This window comes from Vitis vinifera, chromosome 3 (genome assembly GCF_030704535.1).
Source record: "Vitis vinifera cultivar Pinot Noir 40024 chromosome 3, ASM3070453v1".
Lineage (NCBI taxonomy): Eukaryota > Viridiplantae > Streptophyta > Magnoliopsida > Vitales > Vitaceae > Vitis > Vitis vinifera.
The window spans coordinates 11370172-11397478 of NC_081807.1; the positions used below are offsets into that span (position 1 = coordinate 11370172).

The following is a 27307-nucleotide window of genomic DNA, read 5'->3' on the forward strand; positions in this document are numbered from 1 at the left end:
TTTGGATTCGAATATTTGTTTTGTACTTTTGTACATTTTTGAATATTTATATTTGAATTATTTTTTGTTTTTGCATGAACTCATTTTGTAATTTTGTTGGCTAAGTATGGATTTATGACATGTGGAACACTAAATTTCATGGAAAAAAGTGAGAATAAAAAAACTGTAGGAAGACATTGACCTTGTTGTAAGCTTATTTGAGTATATATTTTATTTCCCACTACTATTTGATTTTATTTTTATTGGTTTCTATAAATATTTGTTTGTATATATTTATTGAATATGTACAGAACTAGATATCAAACAAACCAGAAATTTTGTTTAAATAAAAGGAATAATTTAGTAAATATGTTTTAATAAAATAATAATTTTAAAATATTCTTCTTAATAAAAGATTTTTTTTATTAATAAAAATTCAGAAAAATGCTTTTAGAAAAATTTATAAAAATATTTTTAATAGAATTTAATTTTTTTTTAATAAAAATGTCCAAAAATTTATTTGTTTAATAAAAATTGCCTGAAAATTGTTTTGCAAATAAAGTTGTCCCAAAAATTAATTTTTAATAAAATTGTCCAAAAGATGTTTTTTAAAAATAAAATTCTTTTTCCTTAATTACAATGGGATGAAAGTAATTTTTAGAAATAGAGGATTTAATTTTTTTTAATTAAAAATTATTTTGCAAATAAAGTTATTTTTTTTTTAATAATTTGTATAAGTCATTTGTCTTAAATGAAAAAAAAATTATACACTTTTTGTTTTTTATAAATAAAATTGTAAAAATTCATTCATTTTTAATAAAAGAGAGTAAAAATAATTTTTGTGACCAAATTGAAATTTTGTAATAAATTCTTTTGATACAATAAGTGTAAATAACTTTTTTGAAAATTGAATACAAATGAAATTGAGAAAATAAATTGACTCTTTTTTGTAAAAAAAATAAAATTCTTTGAAATTTTCAGAAAACTAATTTTTTTCAAATATATATATATATATATATTTTTAATTAGTTCAATAAATCAATTTACATAATTCTATTGTCATTTATTTTGTACATTTTTGTAATTTTATTTTGTCATCATCTTTGTGTATATTGTTTTATTCCTTTAATCTTGGTATTTATGATTAATTAATTAATTGTCACAATTCCCTTCATTCGTTTAGTAGAGACCGTATGTATACGGGCTTAAAGGGGTGCTATGGCTTGCCATTGTACCTTCCCAATAGGTAACTTGACCCTCGAATCTATATTCGATTTTTCACAGGCCTGTTTTTTTCCTTTAGAGTCACACTTAGGGTTTTTGTTTTTTATTTTATTTTTCCCTTAAAAAATAAAATAAAAATAAGTGGTGACTCCAAGTTTTTTTCTAAAAATCAAATTTTTACTAATAAATAAAAAGAGAGTCTCGCGGTCAAGTGGGGATGCACGTGAAAAACGTGGGCCCACAAATATATTTATTTATAAGATATTTTTATCAAATTAAAATGATAAATTAATTTTTTGATAATTTTATTTAATATTATTAAGTAAAAAGGTATTTCAAAAAATAAATATATTTGTGGATCCCATATTTCGGCTCAAGCGTTTCTCACTCGATGACGAGCTCGATTTTAATTTGAAAAATGATTTTTATTGATTAAGAAAAATTGACTTGGAGTCGCCACTTATTTTTGTTTTATTTTTAAAGGGTAACAAAATAAGAAAGAAAACCCTAAGTGCGACTCCTTATTTTGGAAAACGTGATCTACGAAAAACCGGATCGGGCTCGGGGGTCAGGTTGCTTATCAGGAAGGTACGGTAAAGACCGTAGCACCCCTCTAAGTCCCTAAAGTTGGGTCTCTACTAATAAAATGAAGTTGACATGGCAATCAATAGGAAGATCAATGGATACTCAAATCGATTAGGCGCATATGGGAATCGAAACATGCAATGGAGAATGAGCAGAATAGGAATGGGTGCGTACCTGGGCCATGAACGAACAGTGCACTATCATAGAAATGGAATCAGTACACAATTAAGAAATAATCGCATGCATGTCAGAGAGCAGGATGTACGATCATCCAATCAATTAATCAATTAATCATAAAGTCACCCATGTTGGGTCCCCACCAAAGCCCGTTTATTTAACACAACTTAATGTCACAGATTCCATTATTCTGGAATTATGAAAAATTCATTCACGCTTACTAAAACCAAGAGGAGCGGAAGATCGTTTGAAAGCTAAAGCGGAATTAAAACTATTCAGGAGAAAATTAGATTTTTGAAATTTAATTGAAAAATTGGAATCTCAAAGATCACTAGAAAGTTGGAGTTTTAGAGTTTATTTGGAGATCAGACTTTTAGAGATTGAAGGTGAGAATGAGAATTTTTAGAACTTGAATTTGAAAGAGGTTTGGAATTTTGAAAAAGATTTGAAGGTTCGAGATTTTAAAGAAAGATTAAGTTGCGAAAATTGGAACCTTGGGAGTTAAATTTTGAAAGAAATCATAATCGTGAGTTATTTGAGAAGTAGAAATTATGAAAATTGGAAATCTCGAAAATCATTTGAAGGCGGACTTTTTAGAAATGAACAAATAAAATGGTAGTAAAAATAATGATGATAACAAATGAGTAACTGGGTAAATACGATAATCAGAATATTAGGAACTGAAAATTAAGTTCAGAGATAGGACACTCGGAATTTTAGATAGCTAAATTTAGAAATTGGAATTTTGAAGAATTAGACTTTAATGATTGAGATTTTTAAGAGAAATAAATAGGTAAATATGGAATAATGCTATAAATTAATCAAAATGATATTTGGACGGATGAAAAGTGAATAGTGAGATTTGTGAGATTAAAAATTAAATTGGAAAATTGGATTTTGACAAAAGTGATATTTGAATGGATGAAAGTGAGTAGCGGGATTTTGAAAATTAAGTTTGAAAGTCGGATCTTTGAATAATTGAACTCTAATTATTGGAATTTTTAGAAGAAAGAAATAAGTAAACGTGGAATTTATAATAATGATAACAAAGATGATATTTAAATGAATAAAAGTGAATGGTGGAATTTTTTAGTCTAAAGGTTAAATTTGGAAATCCGGTTTTGAAGAATTGAATTTTAATGATTGAAATAAATAAATAAATAAATATGGAATAATGATACTATTTAACAAAAATAATGTTTAAACGAATAAAAAAAGAATAGTGGAATTTTCCTAATTGAAAATTTGAATTAGGGCGTTGGATTTTTGAAAGATTAGACTTCGAATGAATAGGTAGGTATGAGATTATAATACTAATTAACAAGAATAATATTTAGTCAAATAAAGATAAATAGTAGAGTTTTTGGGATTGAAATTTTAATTAAGACATGGGGTTTTCGAAATATTGGACTTTGAATAGATATGGAATAATGATTCTAATTGATGAGGATAAAATTTAGACGAATTGTAGAATTTTTGGGATTTGAAAAATTAAATTAAGACACGAGATTTTTGAAAAACTAGATTTTAAATAAATAGATGAATATGGGATAATAATCCTAGTTGATGAACATAAGATTTAAACGAGTATTTGAAGAATTAAATTAAGACATGCGATTTTTTGGATGGATTAGACTTTGAATAACCAATAAATACGGGATAATGATTTGATTTATGAAAATATGATTTAAACAAATATTTGAAGAATTAAATTAAAACATGGGATTTTTGAAGGATTAGACTAGATAGATAGATGAATATAGGATAATAATTCTAGTTGATGAACATAAGATTTAAACGAGTATTTGGAGAATTAAATTAAGACATGTGATTCTTTTGAAAGGTTAGACCTTAAATAACGAGATAACTACGGGATAATAATTCTAATTGATGAAAATAAGATTTAAACGAATTAGTGAAAGACTAAATTAAGATAGGGGATTTTTGAAGGATTAAGCTTTGAATAGCTAAATAAATACGGGATAATGATTCGATTGATCAAAATAAGATTTGAACTAATTATTGAAGAATTAAATTAAGACACATGATTTTTTAAAGGATTTTGGACTTTAAATAACTAGATGAGTATGGGATTATAATTCTAATCGATGAAAATAAGATTTGGACGAGTTATTGAGAAATTGAATTAGGGCGGAGGATTTTTGAAGGATTAGACTTTAAATAACTAGATAAGTATGAGATTATAATTCTAATTGATGAAAACAAGATTTGAACAAGTTATTGAAAAATTGAATTAAGGTAGAGGATTTTTTTAAAGGATTTTAGACTTTAAATAACTAGATGAGTATGGGATTATAATTCTAAATGATGAAAATAAGATTTGGATGAGTTATTGAGAAATTGAATTAGGGCGGAGGATTTTTGAAGGATTAGACTTTAAATAACTAGATAAGTATGAGATTATAATTCTAATTGATGAAAACAAGATTTGAATGAGTTATTGAAAAATTGAATTAAGGCAGAGGTTTTTTTAAAGGATTTTAGACTTTAAATAACTAGATGAGTATGGGATTATAATTCTAAATGATGAAAATAAGATTTGGACGAGTTATTGAGAAATTGAATTAGGGCGGAGGATTTTTGAAGGATTAGACTTTAAATAACTAGATAAGTATGAGATTATAATTCTAATTGATGAAAATAACATTTAGACGAATAGTGGAATTTTTAGGATTGAACATTAAATTGAGACATGGGATTTTTGAAGGAATTGGACTTTAATGAATGCGATTCTTAGAAGAGGATAAACAAATACGTATGAAGTAATAATAATAATTAACAAACATGATATTTAAAGGGAGAATTACCCTTAAGGGTAGGCTGGGGAAAAAAATGACCAATGAGGGTGGGTAAATTTGATAATTATTGTAAAGGGTAGGGTAAAATTATGATAATTCCTCCAAATGCCTTATTTTGTTTAAATGCCAATACTACCCTTAATAAGTGAAAAGCAAGTAAAGTGAAAAGCAACAGAAAATAAAAAAGAGTTTATTCTCCCTTTCTTTAACCTACCTAGAGCCGAGTTGTAGAAGAAAAAGGGGAAAGGAAAAAGGTGCGCACTTCAGGTCATTCTCTGCAACCGATACACAAAACTTGTTTTTTTTTGTGAATCTAGCAAGAAATCCATTAAAGGTCAGTTTTTTTTTTTAATACAAAAAAAACGTCAGTTTATGGAAAAATAAATAAATAATTTAAAAATCGGATTGAATGAAGGAAAAGTTAATAATTTTAACAATGTAGTTGTAAGATATTAGATCTGAAATATTGAATGAGGTTTTGAGAAAGAAATTACATTTTTTTTAAATGTTATTTAAATTTATTATTTTGAATTTTTTAATATTATTTAGGTCATATTGAAGATGTGTTTTTATTTTTAATTTATTTTCTGGGTGGGTTGTTTGATATGATTATTATTGATTTCCATTGAAAAGGTTTGCACTTTAGTTTTGTTGTTAAGACTTTTTGACATGATTGAAGAAAAAATGTTCTCAGTTGTTTCATGCTTGTTTGGGACCACTTTGTTTGTGTATTTATAAACATATTTGGATTGTCATTGAAAACTGAAATCCCCTTTGTACGAGACCACTTTGTCTTTTATTATGAATTTGTTAAAGAGTTAAGATCACTATATTTTTGTTACAAATTTGTTACCTTTTTGTGTAAGTATTATTTTGGTATGATGAGTCGAATGCCTAGTAGTTTGAAGGTTGTGTAAAAGAACCATTATTTCAGTTATAAAGTATAAGTACAATACAAATGCAATATAGTTACAATGAAAAAATATTAACATTATGATACATTACAATATACCAAAATGACAAAATATTGAATTATTTTTTACTGAATTGGCATTTCTAGGCTATCATGTTGTATTCATATCATAAAGCATCCTTGCAAGCCAAAATTATAAAAAAAAACATCAACAAAAATACACTATTGTAATTTCAATACATGAAGTTGTTGATGATAATCCAATGATGGATTAAAAAAAATCTATAAAATTAATTTTTTTTATATAAAAATATAGAGGTATAATAAAAATACAGTACAATTACAATACAAATACAATAATATTACGATACATTACGATAAGGTAAAATTTTGAAAATGTCAAATTTCTTATGAAACTGGGCAATTATGGGTTCTTTGGCATATCCCTAACATGTATAATATACAACAAATATTGTTATTTATTATATAAAATATGTCTCTCAATTGATTACAATTTTCATTTGTTTATTTTGTATTCGTTGTAAAATTTTCATTGATTGTAATATTGTGAAATAGTTGTTGATGATAATCCAATGATAGATAAAAAAAATCTATAAAATTAATTTTTTTATATAAAAATATAGAGGTATAATAAAAATACAGTACAATTACAATACAAATACAATAACATTGCGATACATTATGATAAGGTAAAATTTTGAAAATGTCAAATTTCTTATGAAACTGGGCAATTATGGGTTCTTTGGCATATCCCTAACATGTATAATATACAACAAATATTGTTATTTATTATATAAAATATGTCTCTCAATTGATTATAATTTTCATTTGCTTATTTTGTATTCGTTGTAAAATTTTCATTGATTGTAATATTGTGAAATAGTTGTTGATGATAATCCAATGATGGATAAAAAAAAAATCTATAAAATTAATTTTTTTTATATAAAAATATAGAGGTATAATAAGAATACATTACAATTACAATACAAATACAATAACATTACGACACATTACGATAAGGTAAAATTTTGAAAATGTGAAATTTCTTATGAAACTGGGCAATTATGGGTTCTTTGGCATATCCCTAACATGTATAATATACAACAAATATTGTTATTTATTATATAAAATATGTCTCTCAATTTATTATAATTTTCATTTGTTTATTTTGTATTCGTTGTAAAATTTTCATTGATTGTAACATTGTGAAATAGTTGTTGATGATAATCCAATGATGGATAAAAAAAATCTATAAAGTTAATTTTTTTATATAAAAATATAGAGGTATAATAAAAATACAGTACAATTACAATACAAATACAATAACATTGCGATACATTACGATAAGGTAAAATTTTGAAAATGTCAAATTTCTTATGAAACTGGGCAATTATGGGTTCTTTGACATATCCCTAACATGTATAATATACAACAAATATTGTTATTTATTATATAAAATATGTCTCTCAATTGATTATAATTTTCATTTGTTTATTTTGTATTCGTTGTAAAATTTTCATTGATTGTAATATTGTGAAATAGTTGTTGATGATAATCCAATGATGGATAAAAAAAAAATCTACAAAATTAATTTTTTTTATATAAAAATATAGAGGTATAATAAGAATACATTACAATTACAATACAAATACAATAACATTACGGCACATTACGATAAGGTAAAATTTTGAAAATGTGAAATTTCTTATGAAACTGGGCAATTATGGTTTCTTTGGCATATCCCAAACATGTATAATATACAACAAATATTGTTATTTATTATATAAAATATGTCTCTCAATTGATTATAATTTTCATTTGTTTATTTTGTATTCGTTGTAAAATTTTCATTGATTGTAATATTGTGAAATAGTTATTGATGATAATCCAATGATGGATAAAAAAAATCTATAAAATTAATTTTTTTTATATAAAAATTTAGAGGTATAATAAAAATACAGTACAATTACAATACAAATACAATAACATTGCGATACATTACGATAAGGTAAAATTTTGAAAATGTCAAATTTCTTATGAAACTGGGCAATTATGGGTTCTTTGGCATATCCCTAACATGTATAATATACAACAAATATTGTTATTTATTATATAAAATATGTCTCTCAATTGATCATAATTTTCATTTGTTTATTTTCTATTTGTTGTAAAATTTTCATTGATTGTAATATTGTGAAATAGTTGTTGATGATAATCCAATGATGGATAAAAAAAAAAATCTATAAAATTAATTTTTTTATATAAAAATATAGAGGTATAATAAGAATACATTACAATTACAATACAAATACAATAACATTACGACATATTACGATAACGTAAAATTTTTAAAATGTCAAATTTCTTATGAAACTGGGCAATTATGGGTTCTTTGGCATATCCCTAACATGTATAATATACAACAAATATTGTTATTTATTATATAAAATATGTCTCTCAATTGATTATAATTTTCATTTGTTTATTTTGTATTCGTTGTAAAATTTTCATTGATTGTAATATTGTGAAATAGTTGTTGATGATAATCCAATGATGGATAGAAAAAAAATCTATAAAATTAATTTTTTTTATATAAAAATATAGAGGTATAATAAAAATACATTACAATTACAATACAAATACAATAACATTATGACACATTACGATAAGGTAAAATTTTGAAAATGTGAAATTTCTTATGAAACTGGGCAATTATGGGTTCTTTGGCATATCCCTAACATGTATAATATACAACAAATATTGTTATTTATTATATAAAATATGTCTCTCAATTGATTATAATTTTCATTTGTTTATTTTGTATTCGGTGTAAAATTTTCATTGATTGTAATATTGCGAAATAGTTGTTGATGATAATCCAATGATGGACAAAAAAAAAAAAATCTATAAAATTAATTTTTTTTATATAAAAATATAGAGGTATAATAAGAATACATTACAATTACAATACAAATACAATAACATTACGACACATTACGATAAGGTAAAATTTTGAAAATGTCAAATTTCTTATGAAACTGGGCAATTATGGGTTCTTTGGCATATCCCTAACATGTATAATATACAACAAATATTGTTATTTATTATATAAAATATGTCTCTCAATTGATTATAATTTTCATTTGTTTATTTTGTATTCGTTGTAAAATTTTCATTGATTGTAATATTGTGAAATAGTTGTTGATGATAATCCAATGATGGATAAAAAAAATCTATAAAATTAATTTTTTTATATAAAAATATAGAGGTATAATAAAAATACAGTACAATTACAATACAAATACAATAACATTGTGATACATTACGATAAGGTAAAATTTTGAAAATGTCAAATTTCTTATGAAACTGGGCAATTATGGGTTCTTTGCCATATCCCTAACATGTATAATGTACAACAAATATTGTTATTTATTATATAAAATATGTCTCTCAATTGATTATAATTTTCATTTGTTTATTTTCTATTTGTTGTAAAATTTTCATTGATTGTAATATTGTGAAATAGTTGTTGATGATAATCCAATGATGGATAAAAAAAAAAATCTATAAAATTAATTTTTTTATATAAAAATATAGAGGTATAATAAGAATACATTACAATTACAATACAAATACAATAACATTACGACATATTACGATAACGTAAAATTTTTAAAATGTCAAATTTCTTATGAAACTGGGCAATTATGGGTTCTTTGGCATATCCCTAACATGTATAATATACAACAAATATTGTTATTTATTATATAAAATATGTCTCTCAATTGATTATAATTTTCATTTGTTTATTTTGTATTCGTTGTAAAATTTTCATTGATTGTAATATTGTGAAATAGTTGTTGATGATAATCCAATGATGGATAGAAAAAAAATCTATAAAATTAATTTTTTTTATATAAAAATATAGAGGTATAATAAGAATACATTACAATTACAATACAAATACAATAACATTACGACACATTACGATAAGGTAAAATTTTGAAAATGTGAAATTTCTTATGAAACTGGGCAATTATGGGTTCTTTGGCATATCCCTAACATGTATAATATACAACAAATATTGTTATTTATTATATAAAATATGTCTCTCAATTTATTATAATTTTCATTTGTTTATTTTGTATTCGTTGTAAAATTTTCATTGATTGTAACATTGTGAAATAGTTGTTGATGATAATCCAATGATGGATAAAAAAAATCTATAAAGTTAATTTTTTTATATAAAAATATAGAGGTATAATAAAAATACAGTACAATTACAATACAAATACAATAACATTGCGATACATTACGATAAGGTAAAATTTTGAAAATGTCAAATTTCTTATGAAACTGGGCAATTATGGGTTCTTTGGCATATCCCTAACATGTATAATATACAACAAATATTGTTATTTATTATATAAAATATGTCTCTCAATTGATTATAATTTTCATTTGTTTATTTTGTATTCGTTGTAAAATTTTCATTGATTGTAATATTGTGAAATAGTTGTTGATGATAATCCAATGATGGATAAAAAAAAATATATAAAATTAATTTTTTTTAATAAAAATATAGAGGTATAATAAAAATACATTACAATTACAATACAAATACAATAACATTACGACACATTACGATAAGGTAAAATTTTGAAAATGTGAAATTTCTTATGAAACTGGGCAATTATGGGTTCTTTGGCATATCCCTAACATGTATAATATACAACAAATATCATTATTTGTTATATAAAATATGTCTCTCAATTGATTATAATTTTCATTTGTTTATTTTGTATTCGTTGTAAAATTTTCATTGGTTGTAATATTGTGAAATAGATTGATTTGATTGTCGGTGAAAGAAGACGTACTTTTGAATTGGTAAATGGACTTGGAAAATTCCATTTATGGCTACCTTCATGAAGGAGGGGAGATTGTACCGAAGGAGGATAAACAAATACAATACAAGGGTGGACAACAAAAAGGCATGTACATTGGACAAAGGATGTCATATGCTGAATTTGTTTCAAAGGCATGTGAACGGTTGGATATTAATTCAAATGGATATACATTTCATTACACCCTTGAGTTTGATCCATCTGCACTTCAACAGTTGGATGATGATGAGGACATGCATATGATGTTATCCCATAGTTATGATTATGCTCGTATTTATGTATTAAAACGGACTCGAAGAGTAGAAGTTGAAGGAGGTATAGTCAATGTGCAAAATGATTATTGGTAAGTGATATATCTTGTATTAGTTGTCATTAATTCCATGATGCAAAGTGCTTTTAATATTAATTAATTGAGTGTGCTATAATATGCAGTCACAATAGTACGGAGGAAACACACAATTCAGTTGCATCATGTCAAGCAAACAATGAGTCTAATTTAAGACTTTCTCAAGGCTTCATGTCCAGATGTGCAGAAACTGAAATTATGCCACATGATTTAAGTCTTTGTCCTCAACCTATTATTGGGAGTGGGCATAGTTTTCCTAATGCAGATGAATTTAGAAATGCATTATATACGATGTCATTAGTTGGTAGATTTCAATACAAATTCAAAAAGAACTCTCCAAAGCGAATATCTGTGTGCTGTTTAGTGGATGGGTGCCATTGGAGAATAACTGCTAATTCAATAGGCACAACCAAAATTTTGAAGGTTAACATCTTCATTGATGTACACAATCATTGTGCAAATGTTGAGTGTTCAAGCCAACCTTCAATGAGGGGAAGGAGAGGTGCTCGTGTCATAGAGCAAGTAATAAGGGCAACCCCTCAGTATTTGCCCCTTCAAATTTGTAAAGACTTCAGGAGTCGGTATGGTGTTTCATTGAGTTATAAGCAAGCTTGGACATACAAAGAAATGGCAAAAGAGAGAATATATGGTCTTCCAGAAAACTCATATATGTTGTTGCCATGGTTATGTCAGAGATTGGTAGACATTAATCCAGGGACGATTGCTGAATATAGCACACAAGATGGGCATTTTTGGCAATTGTTCATTGCACATTCTTTTTCAATTCAAGGGTTTTTAATGGGTTGTCGACCTGTTATTGCAATTGACTTAACTTATTTGAGTGGACCGTATAGGGGCTCTTTATTTTCTGTAACAGCTTATGATGCTGATGATGGCATGTTCCCAATTGCATTTGGTGTTGTAAGTTCAGAAAACTATGAGGATTGGCTATGGTTTTTGTAGAAATTGAAGGGCATACTTCAAGATAAAGAGGTAGTCATAATATCAGATAGGCATCAAGCAATCCTTCATAGTGTTTCTCAACTTTTTGGAGTAGAAAATCATGCATATTGTTATCGTCATGTGAAAGAGAATTTTAGTAGCTATGTGACGAAACATAGTATGAAGGGAAAAAAAATGTAAAATGGATGCATTGTTGCTACTTGATAATGTTGCGTATGCTAGGTTGGATGATGATTATGTTGTAGCCATGGAAAAATTAAAGACATATAACAGTGACCTAGCGAAGTGGGTTGAAGAGAACAGTCCACAACATTGGGCAATGTCAAAGTTTGCCAAAAAACGATGGGATAAGATGACAACTAATCTTGCTGAATCATTCAATGCTTGGCTGAAGGAGGAACGTCATTACACAATTTTCAACTTAGTAATGACACATATGGATAAGTTTGCTCATCTAGCATGTGATCATATGGGTTCTACAGAAAATTGGAAAGCTGCAATTGGCCCAAAGACCGAGGAAAAGTTGTCGGAAAACATTATAAAGAGTGGGTCATTGCCTGTATATCCCTATGTTGGTGGTGTGTTTAAGGTATTCAATATGAAAGTATATGTAGACGTGAATTTGAGAGAGCGTACATGTACTTGTAAGGCTTGGCAAATGGCCGGAATACCTTGTGAGCATGCATGTGCAGCAATACGCCAGATGAAGCAAGATGTTTATGAATATGTTGACTCATATTTCAAGCTTCCAATGCAAGAGTTGATATATTCTGGACACTTCAATTCAATTCCAAATCACAATATGCCTATAGTTGATGCTGATGGATGTGTTCGTGATGTTCAAGGTCGCTTATATCCTTCGCTTAAACCTCTATGCTCAAAACGACCACCTAGAAGGCCTCGACACCATCGAATAGAGTCGCAATTTAGTTCAAAAAGGCTTATCTTCTGTTCACGATGTCAAGTTGCAGGCCATAATCGAGCTTCATGCAAAAATCCATTAGCCGCTCCATGATTCTAGTGTTATGCTTGTTTGGTGACATGCTACTTTTTATCTTATTTTGATTGTGATGATATGTGTGGTTTATGAAATTAGAATCTGTAAGAATTTGTTTTGGAACTTACTTATTTACTTGATTGTCATGACAAAGATGTTTGTATTACATATGCCACTATTTTAGACTTATGATCTTATCATTATTTAGGGTGGTTTGTAACCATGTTTTTAATGTTATTTTGAAGATCATTATTGACTTTGTACATGTTCATTACATTTGTTTAACTTGTTTTCCATTGAAATACAGGTTACATCATGGCATCTTCAAGTGCTTCATTTAGAAATATAAGAGGTAATACTAGAAATGGTGAATATCTACTTTATCATAACTGTATGTGTAAATGTTCACCCAGATAGAGGGCGGCTGTTAGAATCTCTGAATCAAAGGATAACCCAAATAGGTTATATTATTGTTGTCAATATGCAAATACTAGAGATGACTGTCATTTCTTTAAATGGGCATTCCCGGAAGGAAATGGTGATGGCAACACCTACCAAGAACCAGAAGAGGTTGTTCAAAGAAGAATGTATGGCGTGGATGAAGATTTTAAACATATTTTAACAAGAATTGAGTTCATGCAGAAAGTAATTGTAGTAGGACTACTTTTATTTTTTGTTCTATGTTTGAAAATTGCTTAATCATACACTTACTTCATGTCTATTAAGTTTTGGATTATATATGTAATGCTTAATTGTATTGTACTTTGATGTATTTGTATTTAGAGTTATTTATAATAGGTTATTTATCTCCATTATGTGGACTTGTATTAGATTTTTAATTATAATAGTTCACAGTTTTGCCTACATTTTTAATTACATTTACAACATAAATTCACTAACATTACGATAAAAAAACACTAACTGTATGATAAATTACAACATAAACTAACAATGCAATCTTTTGACTAAATAAAGTCCAATTTCTTGGGTTGATTACCAATTTCTTATATATAATGGTTCAATAATTTTTCTTTTTTTTTTTAACCTCAAATTAGAAATGTCTTCTTAGCTTTGATAATGAGCTGTTGTATTTTTTTTTTTTAAAAAAAAAAATTGCAATGATCTGAAAACATTATAGAATAGAATTATTCATAAACTTATTTGCCTGTAAAAATAAATTATATTAATTTTTTAATTTATTAAATTAAAATCCATTTCTTATTTTTCTATTTTTTTAATAATTTTTTTCATTGAAATGGACTCAAAATGGTAGCTTTTACCATGCAAAACTAGAGTGTAAAACCTTTTGTCATTTAGTTGTAAAGACTTTGAAATACTTGAAATTACTCTCTTATAAGTTTCTTGAAAATGTAATATGTTTAATAGGAATTTTTTAAAATCAGATAAAATAATAGACCTCATTGTGTGTTTATTACTACAGTGAAAAAAAATTGCTACAATGAATCAGTGATTGTGCAATTTTATGTCGTTGGAGTTACAATAATAGACCTCATTGTGTGTTTATTTTATGGGTTAGATTTCTCATTGTATGACAATATAATTATGAAATCAATCTCATATTTTGGAGTTTGGGAAATGATGAGAGATTCAAACAGGTTAGCATAGGCTTAATGGTTTTTTTGCCATGCTGAATATTTTTTGCACGTCAGTCTGATCCCAAACTTTGTGAAGTACTACAAATATGACAGTCTTTTTGTTTTGTTCTTGATGTTGTTATTTCAATTCTGCTTTGGCAGAAAAAAAAAAAAATTTGATCACCCAAGTAGCTGAGCTAAGTTATCCCAGATTGGCCTATCATTGATGCGTTGGAGTTATCAATGTGTAATATCATTTTGATACCATGGAGTTTGGGAAATGATGAGTTGACAGTGCAATGCCTACAACAATTCAGAGAAATTTGAAGATCACAAACAAATGATGGCATAACAATAATTATTAATAAATAGTAGCAGCTATGAGTTCCAAACAAAGTAGTTGATGTAAGCCAATTTGTAAAAAAATATCAGACTAGTAAATTTGGAAATGGAACTCTATCAGACTATAAAAAAATATCAACAACTATAAACCAAAAAAATTACAACATCATTGATCCATAGCCTGGTAGACATTTTCCCTGACTTCATTTTCTGGAGACATTATCAGTTGTGTTAGGAGTTTTTCCTTGTACTTTATGACCTTGTCCTGTACAAAAGAGTATATAATATAATATTAAGAAAAATTCATGATCATAAAAAATATATATATATATTTTATTCACCATAATATAATACATTTGCAATTGCACGAGAAATTCCACGGTTACTCCATAATTGCATAAACTTCATTACAAATATGCCACAATCCGTTCTGCAAATAGTAATTAAGGAAATTATAAGTCAATTGGGTATCAAATTAGTAAATTTATAACCTGATTTGCTTTCCATAGTTAAAGAGGAATACAAATCCTGCAACTTACGGATTCAATTGTTGGACAACTTCTGGAACAACAAATTCAAATTCTGTCATGTCCACTGATGGTCTTCTTTCTTGAATCCCAATGACAGTTGACAAAACGTTCACCTTAACACAATATACAATTATAAATATGGACATCTTTAAAAAAATAATGACAACGATTCACATAAGTAATTGGACTATAACTATATTTACCAGTTTCTCTATGAAGGCATCCATCCGTTTTTTCCTTCCGTCAATTAATGAATCCAACAACTCTATTCTTTTCTCATGAATATTCAAAATGATTAAATACCAATGATTTTTCCTGCATATTGGTATGAACAACTAAAAGGAACAAAAATAAAATAAAACAATGATTTTATCAAATTAGTTGTGTTCATGTATTTTCTGCACAATACTTAAAAATATCCAACTACAAAGTACTTTTATTAAACTAAATAAAACCTGTTCATATGTGCACAACCGAGTATTTTTGAAATATTTCCATAAATTGTCACATATGTATTTTGGAGATAAGGAACCCCTCTTCTTTTCCACATCAGACTGTAATAAAAAATTTACAAACCATACATTAGATTAAAACAATCTACGTAAAACAAGAAAACCAATCTATAATTCTTACAACATATCTTACCACAAAGTTTGGAGATAAGAAATGCTTCCTATTTTCTTTATCCATACCATTCAAAATTCGACAATGCATGGTTACAACCTTCATGTAAATTAATGAAAATTAGATATATAGTTTTAGAGTAATTTTATCCTAACTTCACATAACTAAATATGAATACCTTATTGTCAACCAATTTGTCGGGTCCCAAGCATTTCAAGTCAAACCTTGTCAAGAAGAAATTGTGCATGGAACATAATATTTGGCTACACATAAATAATTATGATGTTAGAAATTAAAACTAATTATTTCAATTGCCTATCTTAATTGTATTTGTTTATGCTAAACTAAGTTCAACCTTACCTTTCATCACGTGTATCGTCCAATGCATATGCCAAAACTTGCTTTGCTACAGATGAAGACGCTGAAAATTTGATTGACGATTGTACCACGTATGGTGATTGTAGGGCAGTAGCATGTCGACGTAGCCGATATGAACGTATTGGAGGATGTCCAGTCTCATAAGGAATAATAGCATTCATCTGAACTTCATCCTCAACTATATGTATAGAAAATAAAAGAAAATAAAATATCACTAATGAAAATAACACGCACAGGAAATACTAGCCATTATTATATACTCATTATTATTTTGATATTAAAACATAAAGAAGCAGAAAGTATACTGCTATGCTGCGCTGCTGGCTGTGAGGTTGATGGGCCTACATTATCTTCACCATTAGCAAAACGATCATTCAGTGGTGATCCATAAGCTAATTTTAGAATGCATAATAACCAAAATTATTTTTTCCAAAAAAAAAAAATTATACAACATTTGCAATTAAATTAAAAGTAATACAAAATTATAATGACTAGTGCTATAAAAATCGTACTACCATGTGGTGGTGATGGGAAAGAATCATTGATATCAGGTTGATTATGACTTCTGCTTTGATGAGAAGATGATGGGGTTTTATTTGTATTCTGCCGCTTTGCTAGTTTACCAATTGCTCCTTTCATTGTTCGAAGCAATTAGTGAATTTGTCTCTCTGCTGCATTATATTCTGTTATAATTTCCTACAAAATGGTACAAAGTGTCAAAGATGTATATTATTATGCATAACATATTTGGTTTTCGCTTTAAATAAAAGAATAGATGTAGAAGGTTCTCACATCAGTAGTCTCTTCTTCAACTTCATTTACTGGATTACCAGGGTCTTCATGTGCATTTTCCTCCCTTTCATCTTCTTGAACCTACAATAATAAAAAGAAGAATATATAATTTTTATAAATTTATTTTTCAAATATGAAAATAAAATAAAATGTTGAAAGAAAATTGTCCCTTACATCAGCTAGTCCAAAATCACCATAATCATGCAATTCCGCATGCACCCTTTTCTTCATCAAGTCATTAGTCCACGCTGCACATATTGGGATGGTACGTGGTACCAACATGGTTGGAATGTAAAATTTATTTACATAAAAAACTTGAAACACAAATATTCCACACATCAATACGTTATTTAGAAAAGACTTGTTAAAACATATAAAATGATATGGAAACCTTCAACATTTAATAAAAAAAGGTATCTACCTGTAAAAAAATAAGGCAACCTGTAAACCATGAGCCTTTACCCAATCGAAAATGTCTAATTCCAGCAACCAGTGTGTCAAGTACAAATTGACCCCAATTAACATTGATGTCAAAGTCTTCAGCAAGCAAAGTACACCACAACTCATGACTACCATCCAACTTTGATGTTGGAGCAAGTAATGTAGCACATGAGAAGAAGATAAACAATTTTTTGAACTCGGCCATGTCTTCCATTAAAATCAGCCTATCTCTAAGATCTGATAGGTTTTCCATCCTATCATTCCTATTGGTAGGTGAAAGTAGGAGCCTCCTACCAATATATGGAATACCTAGAATTTCACCTACATCAGAACAAGTTATTGGAAATTGCCTTTCTTGTCCTATGTCTAACCTATAGTGGGCTATATTGAAATGAGTTATTATCCATCTACATAAGCTATGCCTTATCTCTGTGGAAGAGAGCTGAAGTAATCCACCAAAGCCAATATGTTGAATTATACTCTTCTTTTCATCACTTAGCTCATCAAGTAGATGTCTAAGTTTTTTGCTGGAGCATCGACTATTTATTTTGACCTCCTGTAAAAGTAAATAAATGATAATATAAAATTAAAATGAAAACAGTCAAATTAAACAACAATGTCAAACATTAATATAGTCAAAATAAAATAATACTAATTAAAATAATGTTCAAACCTGGTTGTATTGTATTGTTTTTTTCCTTTTATCCATGTATTATACTCCACACTGCACTATGGAATTTATATCAAATAATCATTGTCATAATTAAATGTATAATGAATCAAGTAATGTTGTAATATATTGTACTTCTAGTGCAATTGTATTGTAAATGTAGGGCATTTGTATTGTCGCCTTATTTATTTTGGTTTAACTACTATTAGTGATCCCAAATACAGTTACATACATGCTACTAAAAACACACAGAGCCATTGTATTAGTGGATAACAAATTTAAGTTGTTTGATGGTAATCCAATATGTACAAATTGTTAATGCTCATCATGGCTAACCTTTTAAATCATATATAATTCCCCCAAATTAGCCCACTGATCAATAAATAGACTTTAGTTGCTTATAGAAAAGCCAAAGCCAAGAACCCTTTATTGCCAGTTCACCTTTTTCTTTTTTTCTTTTCATTTTTGTTATTTTAGTAACCTGTCACAAAACCTCAATATATGAAATATTGACAAATTTGCATATTGAATAATGCTCAAAAAGGGTTTGTGAAAAAAATTGATGAGACAGGGCTTTGTTAAGCCAAGTCAAGTTGTACATATTTTATACATCTCCACTTTTGCCTTCTGTATTACAAAATATAATATGGTCAGCCTAACAACTGAATTTTTCATCAGTTTCCTTGAGTAGATACCATGAAACAAAGGGGTAGCATATAGAAATTATCATCATATTTATAAAAACAATACTAGCGAAGATTGCTAAATGAAAGTGCAAGGATATTCTTGATAACAAAAGAAAATAAAAAAGGGACTGATGTGCAGTTCTTAAAGAATAAAAATTTCATTCCATGCATACAGATCCAATCCTACTAAGATGCTATCAAATGTTCTTGGCTTGAAAGAGCACTTAAATAGAAGGAGTTTAATACAAAAGGAGTGACCCTAAAATGTTTTAAAAAGAATAGTTCTCGAGAGAAAAAAACAAAATTTTCTGAGATTTTGTAATGAAAGAAAACTTACCAGGAGACTTTGTAATAAAAAGAATCTATAATAGATAAAAATTTCTTCAGACACATGAAAATTCAACCCTTTCTAGGATGATGTCAAATTTTCTTGGGTAAAAAAAAAGGATTAGAGGATTTATGCTGAAGGAGTTCACTTACCAAAAGCAACCAACAGAATGATTACATAAATCAGTTTCATAAGAGAAGATATATGAGATTTTATACAGTGAAAGGAGTTTTCAAGGGAAACAACCAATTGATTTAAAAGTAAATAAATTTCATGAATGAAATTACTATCTGAGATTTTCAATGAAAGAAAATGAGTCAATTCCAAGAACATTACCTGTCTAAGAATTGGGGTGGCACTTGTTTCTCTTAACTTTTGAGCATCTGAGTAAGTCAAGCATGGAACTGGTTTCAGTTCTGCATACTGCAAAACAGTAAAAGGGCTATGCCATCATGCATGTGGGAAAAAAAAAAAAGAAGCATAATTTGATTTCCATCACCATTAAACTAAAGAACTAAGTGGTGTACCACTTTTAAAGAAACACTAACTTTTACTTTTCCTACATGAAAATATATTTCACAAGCAAGAAAGGGAATTTATTTGCTTGCTTGCATTTTTTTTCCCCTTGCTTGCCTTTTCTCATGTTTCTACAAAGACAGACAAAAATCATATTACACACAAATCAATATTCGACCAAGTATAAGAAAGTATATGTGAATATGGTTTTGATGGAGGACACCAACTTGGTGGTGGAAGTAAACATGGAGGCAATGATGGTGACTACAGTAGTAATGAAGAGATGCTATGGTTACTACAGTAGAATAGGCAAGGAATTGGTGATGGTTCTGATGGCATAGATAGAGGTGATGAAGGCAGTGGCAATGGTAGTGTTAGTGATGGTGCACAAAGGCAGTGGCACTCATAGGGATTTTTTGAGAATTACTTGATTAAAAAGGGATGAAATGATCCCAATTTGTTAAACCTCTCTCATGTTTTAATTTGAAGAATAACCCATTTTTTACATAAATATCCTTAATTACATGTAAGTTTTAAAAGAAAAAGTTATTTTTAAAAGAAAAAAGTATGGGTATTTTTGTCAAAAAAAAGTATTTTTTAGGCTGAAAAAAAAGGAGGGTTAGATTTACAAATGGGGGATTAGTTTCATACCTTTTAATCTAATAGCCCATTTTTTTTATCATTGTGTAGTACCATCAGCAGTGATGGTCTAGCAATGCTGCCATCAATAATAGAGGTGATGAATGTGTGATGGCAACAACAATAGAAGTGACGGCAGTGATGTGTGGACCATAGAGATGATGATGAAAAAGGATACAAACTACTTTTGTGAGTGACAATATATTGCCTTCACTATTTTGTGTTGCTCCCAAAAGCACTTTCAATGCAATACTATTCCACGTTTTTGCTTTCTATCTAACCTATTCGTCTGTCAATGACTTAGTAGGTGTTTGGTAAAACTTAACACCTAATACTTAATGACTTTAGTTAACTTTAAATTAAATTGTCCTTAAGTTGTTAACTTAAAAACTTATGACTTATTTTACTTTTAAGTAATAAGATTGTTTGATAAAGTTAAATTTTATTTTAAATCATCAAATTGACTCATTTATTCTCATTAATTTTAATTAATATTTATCTTCATTGATTTTAACTTATATCTATTTTCCTTAATTTTAAACACTAAATTTATTTATAAAACATTCATATTTAAAGTATGGTAGATATATAAGATAATCATATAATATTTAGGGGAATTTATGTAACCATACACCAAGGGGCAAAATTTTGCCTTTTGGAAACTTAACTTTTTACTTTTCAAATTCAATGGATTTTGTGAAAAATAAATCACATTTCATACACTGTAATAGTGATATTGAGGAGCCTTCCAAAAATACCCTCATACACTTTGACATAATCAATTACTCAGCAAAGTCTTGTTCCACTTAAGCCAGTGACATGGCTCATATGACATGTAGACACTCCATGTGGCAATATTTTTTTAAAAATATTTACTAAAATATAATAGTGAGATTTACCCGAAATCATTTCTTCTGTGTTGAATCAAAACCCTAAATCCCTTCTTCTCTCTTTCAACCAAACCCCCCAAATCCCTTCTTCTCTCCTGAACCAAACCCTAACTCCAAAAACCCATATTTTTTCACTTTCTTTCACAGCCACAATTCGCGAGGGGAGCTTGCAGTGAAAATAGAGAGAAGTGGTCCGAGCTGAGAGGAGCTTTCCCAGGTACGAATGTAATGGATTTATGAGTTAATTTGGGTTGGTATTGATGCTTGTTGAGATCTTTGACAGAAAATTTGGTAATTTTTTAAAAATATCACACATGCACACAGATCCACAATTTGAGGGCAAAGGTTGTGGTTTTCAGCGTGGCTAAAAAATCATGGATTTAGGGTTTGTAGAATTTAAATCCAACCCGCCGCACACGCACACAGATCCACAATTTGAGGGCAAAGGTTGTGGTTTTCAACGTGGCTCAAAAATCGTGGATTTAGGGTTTGTAGAATTTAAATCCAATGGCACAAAAACAAATAAAACCTTAGAACAGATGCAGAAAACACAGGGAGCAACAAAATAAAAGCATATTTTTTTTTGGTTTTCCTTGGGAGTTTTGATGGATTTCTCTCGGAAATCAAACGAGGATGAATTTTCCCGGAAATCGAATGGGGGATGGATTTTCTTGGGAAGCAAATTGGGGTTGAAAATAAATATTAATAAAATGATTAGATTAGCACCTGCGAGGATTGAGAGTGGCAGAGGAAAATAAGGCATGATGCTTGCCTGGAGAAGAATTCAACAAAGGGGCTTCTTGATGCCTCACGCGTGGTGGCCGGACCCATCAAAATCTGAAGCATCAACCACCATTAGAACCACAGACTGAGTTCCAGAGGTTGAAACCAATCTCCTGTGCTCAAAATCAACCTCCGGCAACAAATTCTCCACCGTTGGGTCCTTCACCTTCCCATAATGCCTCAACGAATGGCAACGAGCATGTTTGTTTTTTAGATATAGTATAAAAATAAAAAGGAAACAAATCACAAGAACAATATTATAAATCAAAATTATTAATTATTAATTATAAATAATTAATTATCCATCTTTATTTTGGTTAAATCAAAATTTCAGTTTTTATCAGTAATATTTTATAAATTAAAATTAATTTGATAAGATAAATTATTAATAATATTAATTATTTAAATAAATTAATGTTAATAGAAAATTTTGTTACCATATATTTTTAATACAAATGTAGAAAATTTTTAAATGGTAGGTTACTCTTTTCTTTAAGTAGTTTTGTAACTTCATTAATTTTGTAAACATTGGTCTTGTTGTTGTTTGATGGATATTGTAGTTTAAAATGTGAAATGGTCTCTATTTGTTTATGTAGATTTGTTTCAATTATGACAATTCATCGTGATGGCGCTAACTTCATGAGTCATATGAAGTGAATTGTAGGATTACGTACCTTTTAATGAAACAGAGGTTTGAGGACTATGATTTTTATTGAATTGGATTTTGATATGTCATATTTTCTTTTATAGCTATTTTTGTAACCATATCAATGTTGGGGCCACCGATCTTGTTGTTTGTTGAATAAAGTAGTTTAAAACAATATGACTTTTATTTATCAATATAAAAAAATATTATATTTTAATTTTTAAAAAAATCAAAATTTACATGAACTGTTATATATATATATATATATATATATACAAAAACTAACCTCCTGGAGCTTATCCGTTACAAGAACATTTTTTCTCAAAACTGATTGGTTGACAAAGAAAATTCCAATATTATCTTCATTTATTTAAAAATAATTTAAAATGCATGCACTTTTTAATTTATGATTTAATTATTCCCAAAAATAGCCCTTTACTTGTCATGTCATCCTAATCCATTGACAATTAGAATCCTTTGTATAAATATTTCCATTCTTTTTAGATATTTTATTATTATTATTACTTTATTATTTTATTATTTGGGAATTTTTGTTCTCTAGAAACATTATAAAGTAAGAATTTGAAAAAAAAAAAAAACAGAATTTATTATAGTATTAATAAGTTAAAAATAGATTCGTATTCTTGATAATAAATAAACCAATAATAAATTTCTATTTATTATATAATATTAATAATTGTTTAATATAATAATGAATAAAATTTGTTATTAGAGTTTTTCAATAATAAATTTGTTATAATATTAAAATAATTATATATTACGAAGTTTATTCTTTATTATTTAATAAACAATCTTATTACTTTTTGAATTCATAATTATGATTAAATATGATTTGTTTGACAATATTTCCTAAACTTTTAGAAAACTAAAATAAGAATCCTATAAGGTGTTTGTTTCTAGAGGAAAAAAAATCTTAAATAAAAAAATAATAAAATAAAATAAAAATCTAAAATAATAAGGAAACATTTATATGGAGGAGTGTAGTTGTCAATCATCTTAAATTATTATTATTATTATTATTAGTATTATTATTATTACTTTATTATTTTATTATTTTATTATTTGGGAATTTTTTTTCTCTAGAAACATTATAAAGTAAGAATTTGAAAAAAAAAATACAGAATTTATTATAGTATTAATAAGTTAAAAATAGATTCGTATTCTTGATAATAAATAAACCAATAATAAATTTCTATTTATTATATAATATTAATAATTGTTTAATATAATAATGAATAAAATTTGTTATTAGAGTTTTTCAATAATAAATTTGTTATAATATTAAAAGAATTATATATTACGAAGTTTATTCTTTATTATTTAATAAACAATCTTATTACTTTTTGAATTCGTAATTATGATTAAATATGATTTATTTGACAATATTTCCTAAACTTTTAGAAAACTAAAATAAGAATCCTATAAGGTGTTTGTTTCTAGAGGAAAAAAAAATCTTAAACAATAAAATAATAAAATAAAATAAAAATCTAAAATAATAAGGAAACATTTATATGGAGGAGTGTAGTTGTCAATAATCTTAAATTATTATTATTATTATTATTATTATTATTACTTTATTATTTTATTATTTTATTATTTGGGAATTTTTTTTCTCTAGAAACATTATAAAGTAATAATTTGAAAAAAAAAAACAGAATTTATTATAGTATTAATAAGTTAAAAATAGATTCATATTCTTGATAATAAATAAACCAATAATAAATTTCTATTTATTATATAATATTAATAATTGTTTAATATAATAATGAATAAAATTTGTTATTAGAGTTTTTCAATAATAAATTTGTTATAATATTAAAAGAATTATATATTACGAGTTTATTCTTTATTATTTAATAAACAATCTTATTACTTTTTGAATTCGTAATTATGATTAAATATGATTTGTTTGACAATATTTCCTAAACTTTTAGAAAACTAAAATAAGAATCCTATAAGGTGTTTTTTTCTAGAGGAAAAAAAATCTTAAATAATAAAATAATAAAAAAAAAAATCTAAAATAATAAGGAAACATTTATATGGAGGAGTGTAGTTGTCAATAATCTTAAATTATTATTATTATTATTATTATTATTATTATTATTATTACTTTATTATTTTATTATTTTATTATTTGGGAATTTTTTTTCTCTAAAAACATTATAAAGTAATAATTTGAAAAAAAAAACAGAATTTATTATAGTATTAATAAGTTAAAAATAGATTTGTATTCTTGATAATAAATAAACCAATAATAAATTTCTATTTATTATATAATATTAATAATTGTTTAATATAATAATGAATAAAATTTGTTATTAGAGTTTTTCAATAATAAATTTGTTATAATATTAAAAGAATTATATATTACGAGTTTATTCTTTATTATTTAATAAACAATCTTATTACTTTTTGAATTCGTAATTATGATTAAATATGATTTGTTTGACAATATTTCCTAAACTTTTAGAAAACTAAAATAAGAATCCTATAAGGTGTTTGTTTCTAGAGGAAAAAAAATCTTAAATAATAAAATAATAAAATAAAATAAAAATCTAAAATAATAAGGAAACATTTATATGGAGGAGTGTAGTTGTCAATAATCTTAAATTATTATTATTATTACTTTATTATTTTATTATTTTATTATTTGGGAATTTTTTTTCTCTAGAAACATTATAAAGTAATAATTTGAAAAAAAAAAACAGAATTTATTATAGTATTAATAAGTTAAAAATAGATTTGTATTCTTGATAATAAATAAACCAATAATAAATTTCAATTTATTATATAATATTAATAATTGTTTAATATAATAATGAATAAAATTTGTTATTAGAGTTTTTCAATAATAAATTTGTTATAATATTAAAAGAATTATATATTACGAGTTTATTCTTTATTATTTAATAAACAATCTTATTACTTTTTGAATTCGTAATTATGATTAAATATGATTTGTTTGACAATATTTCCTAAACTTTTAGAAAACTAAAATAAGAATCCTATAAGGTGTTTTTTTCTAGAGGAAAAAAAATCTTAAATAATAAAATAATAATAAAAAATCTAAAATAATAAGGAAACATTTATATGGAGGAGTGTAGTTGTCAATCATCTTAAATTATTATTATTATTATTATTAGTATTATTATTATTACTTTATTATTTTATTATTTTATTATTTGGGAATTTTTTTTCTCTAGAAACATTATAAAGTAAGAATTTGAAAAAAAAAATACAGAATTTATTATAGTATTAATAAGTTAAAAATAGATTTGTATTCTTGATAATAAATAAACCAATAATAAATTTCTATTTATTATATAATATTAATAATTGTTTAATATAATAATGAATAAAATTTGTTATTAGAGTTTTTCAATAATAAATTTGTTATAATATTAAAAGAATTATATATTACGAGTTTATTCTTTATTATTTAATAAACAATCTTATTACTTTTTGAATTCGTAATTATGATTAAATATGATTTGTTTGACAATATTTCCTAAACTTTTAGAAAACTAAAATAAGAATCCTATAAGGTGTTTGTTTCTAGAGGAAAAAAAATCTTAAATAAAAAAATAATAAAATAAAATAAAAATCTAAAATTATAAGGAAACATTTATATGGAGGAGTGTAGTTGTCAATCATCTTAAATTATTATTATTATTATTATTAGTATTATTATTATTACTTTATTATTTTATTATTTTATTATTTGGGAATTTTTTTTCTCTAGAAACATTATAAAGTAAGAATTTGAAAAAAAAAATACAGAATTTATTATAGTATTAATAAGTTAAAAATAGATTCGTATTCTTGATAATAAATAAACCAATAATAAATTTCTATTTATTATATAATATTAATAATTGTTTAATATAATAATGAATAAAATTTGTTATTAGAGTTTTTCAATAATAAATTTGTTATAATATTAAAAGAATTATATATTACGAAGTTTATTCTTTATTATTTAATAAACAATCTTATTACTTTTTGAATTCGTAATTATGATTAAATATGATTTATTTGACAATATTTCCTAAACTTTTAGAAAACTAAAATAAGAATCCTATAAGGTGTTTGTTTCTAGAGGAAAAAAAATCTTAAATAAAAAAATAATAAAATAAAATAAAAATCTAAAATAATAACGAAACATTTATATGGAGGAGTGTAGTTGTCAATCATCTTAAATTATTATTATTATTATTATTATTATTATTATTATTACTTTATTATTTTATTATTTTATTATTTGGGAATTTTTTTTCTCTAAAAACATTATAAAGTAATAATTTGAAAAAAAAAACAGAATTTATTATAGTATTAATAAGTTAAAAATAGATTTGTATTCTTGATAATAAATAAACCAATAATAAATTTCTATTTATTATATAATATTAATAATTGTTTAATATAATAATGAATAAAATTTGTTATTAGAGTTTTTCAATAATAAATTTGTTATAATATTAAAAGAATTATATATTAC

General features: G+C 26.0%; 1 protein-coding gene and 1 non-coding gene across 2 annotated transcripts; one reads left to right on the top strand and one right to left on the bottom strand.

Annotated features, from left to right (window-relative positions):
• Positions 1-14516: 14516 nt before the first annotated feature.
• Positions 14517-14610, top strand: LOC132253576 (small nucleolar RNA Z122). The gene has a single exon (XR_009465438.1). It is a non-coding gene; the product is annotated as a small nucleolar RNA Z122 (small nucleolar RNA).
• Positions 14611-14963: 353 nt separating this feature from the next.
• Positions 14964-15665, bottom strand: LOC104878853 (uncharacterized). The gene is made up of 4 exons (XM_059735734.1): positions 15599-15665; positions 15405-15508; positions 15220-15295; positions 14964-15130 (listed from the first exon to the last, which is right to left on the bottom strand). The coding sequence occupies exons 1-4, from the start codon at positions 15620-15622 to the stop codon at positions 15032-15034; spliced, it is 303 nt and encodes a 100-aa protein (XP_059591717.1). The 5' UTR covers positions 15623-15665; the 3' UTR covers positions 14964-15031.
• Between the last annotated feature and the right edge of the window lie 11642 nt (positions 15666-27307).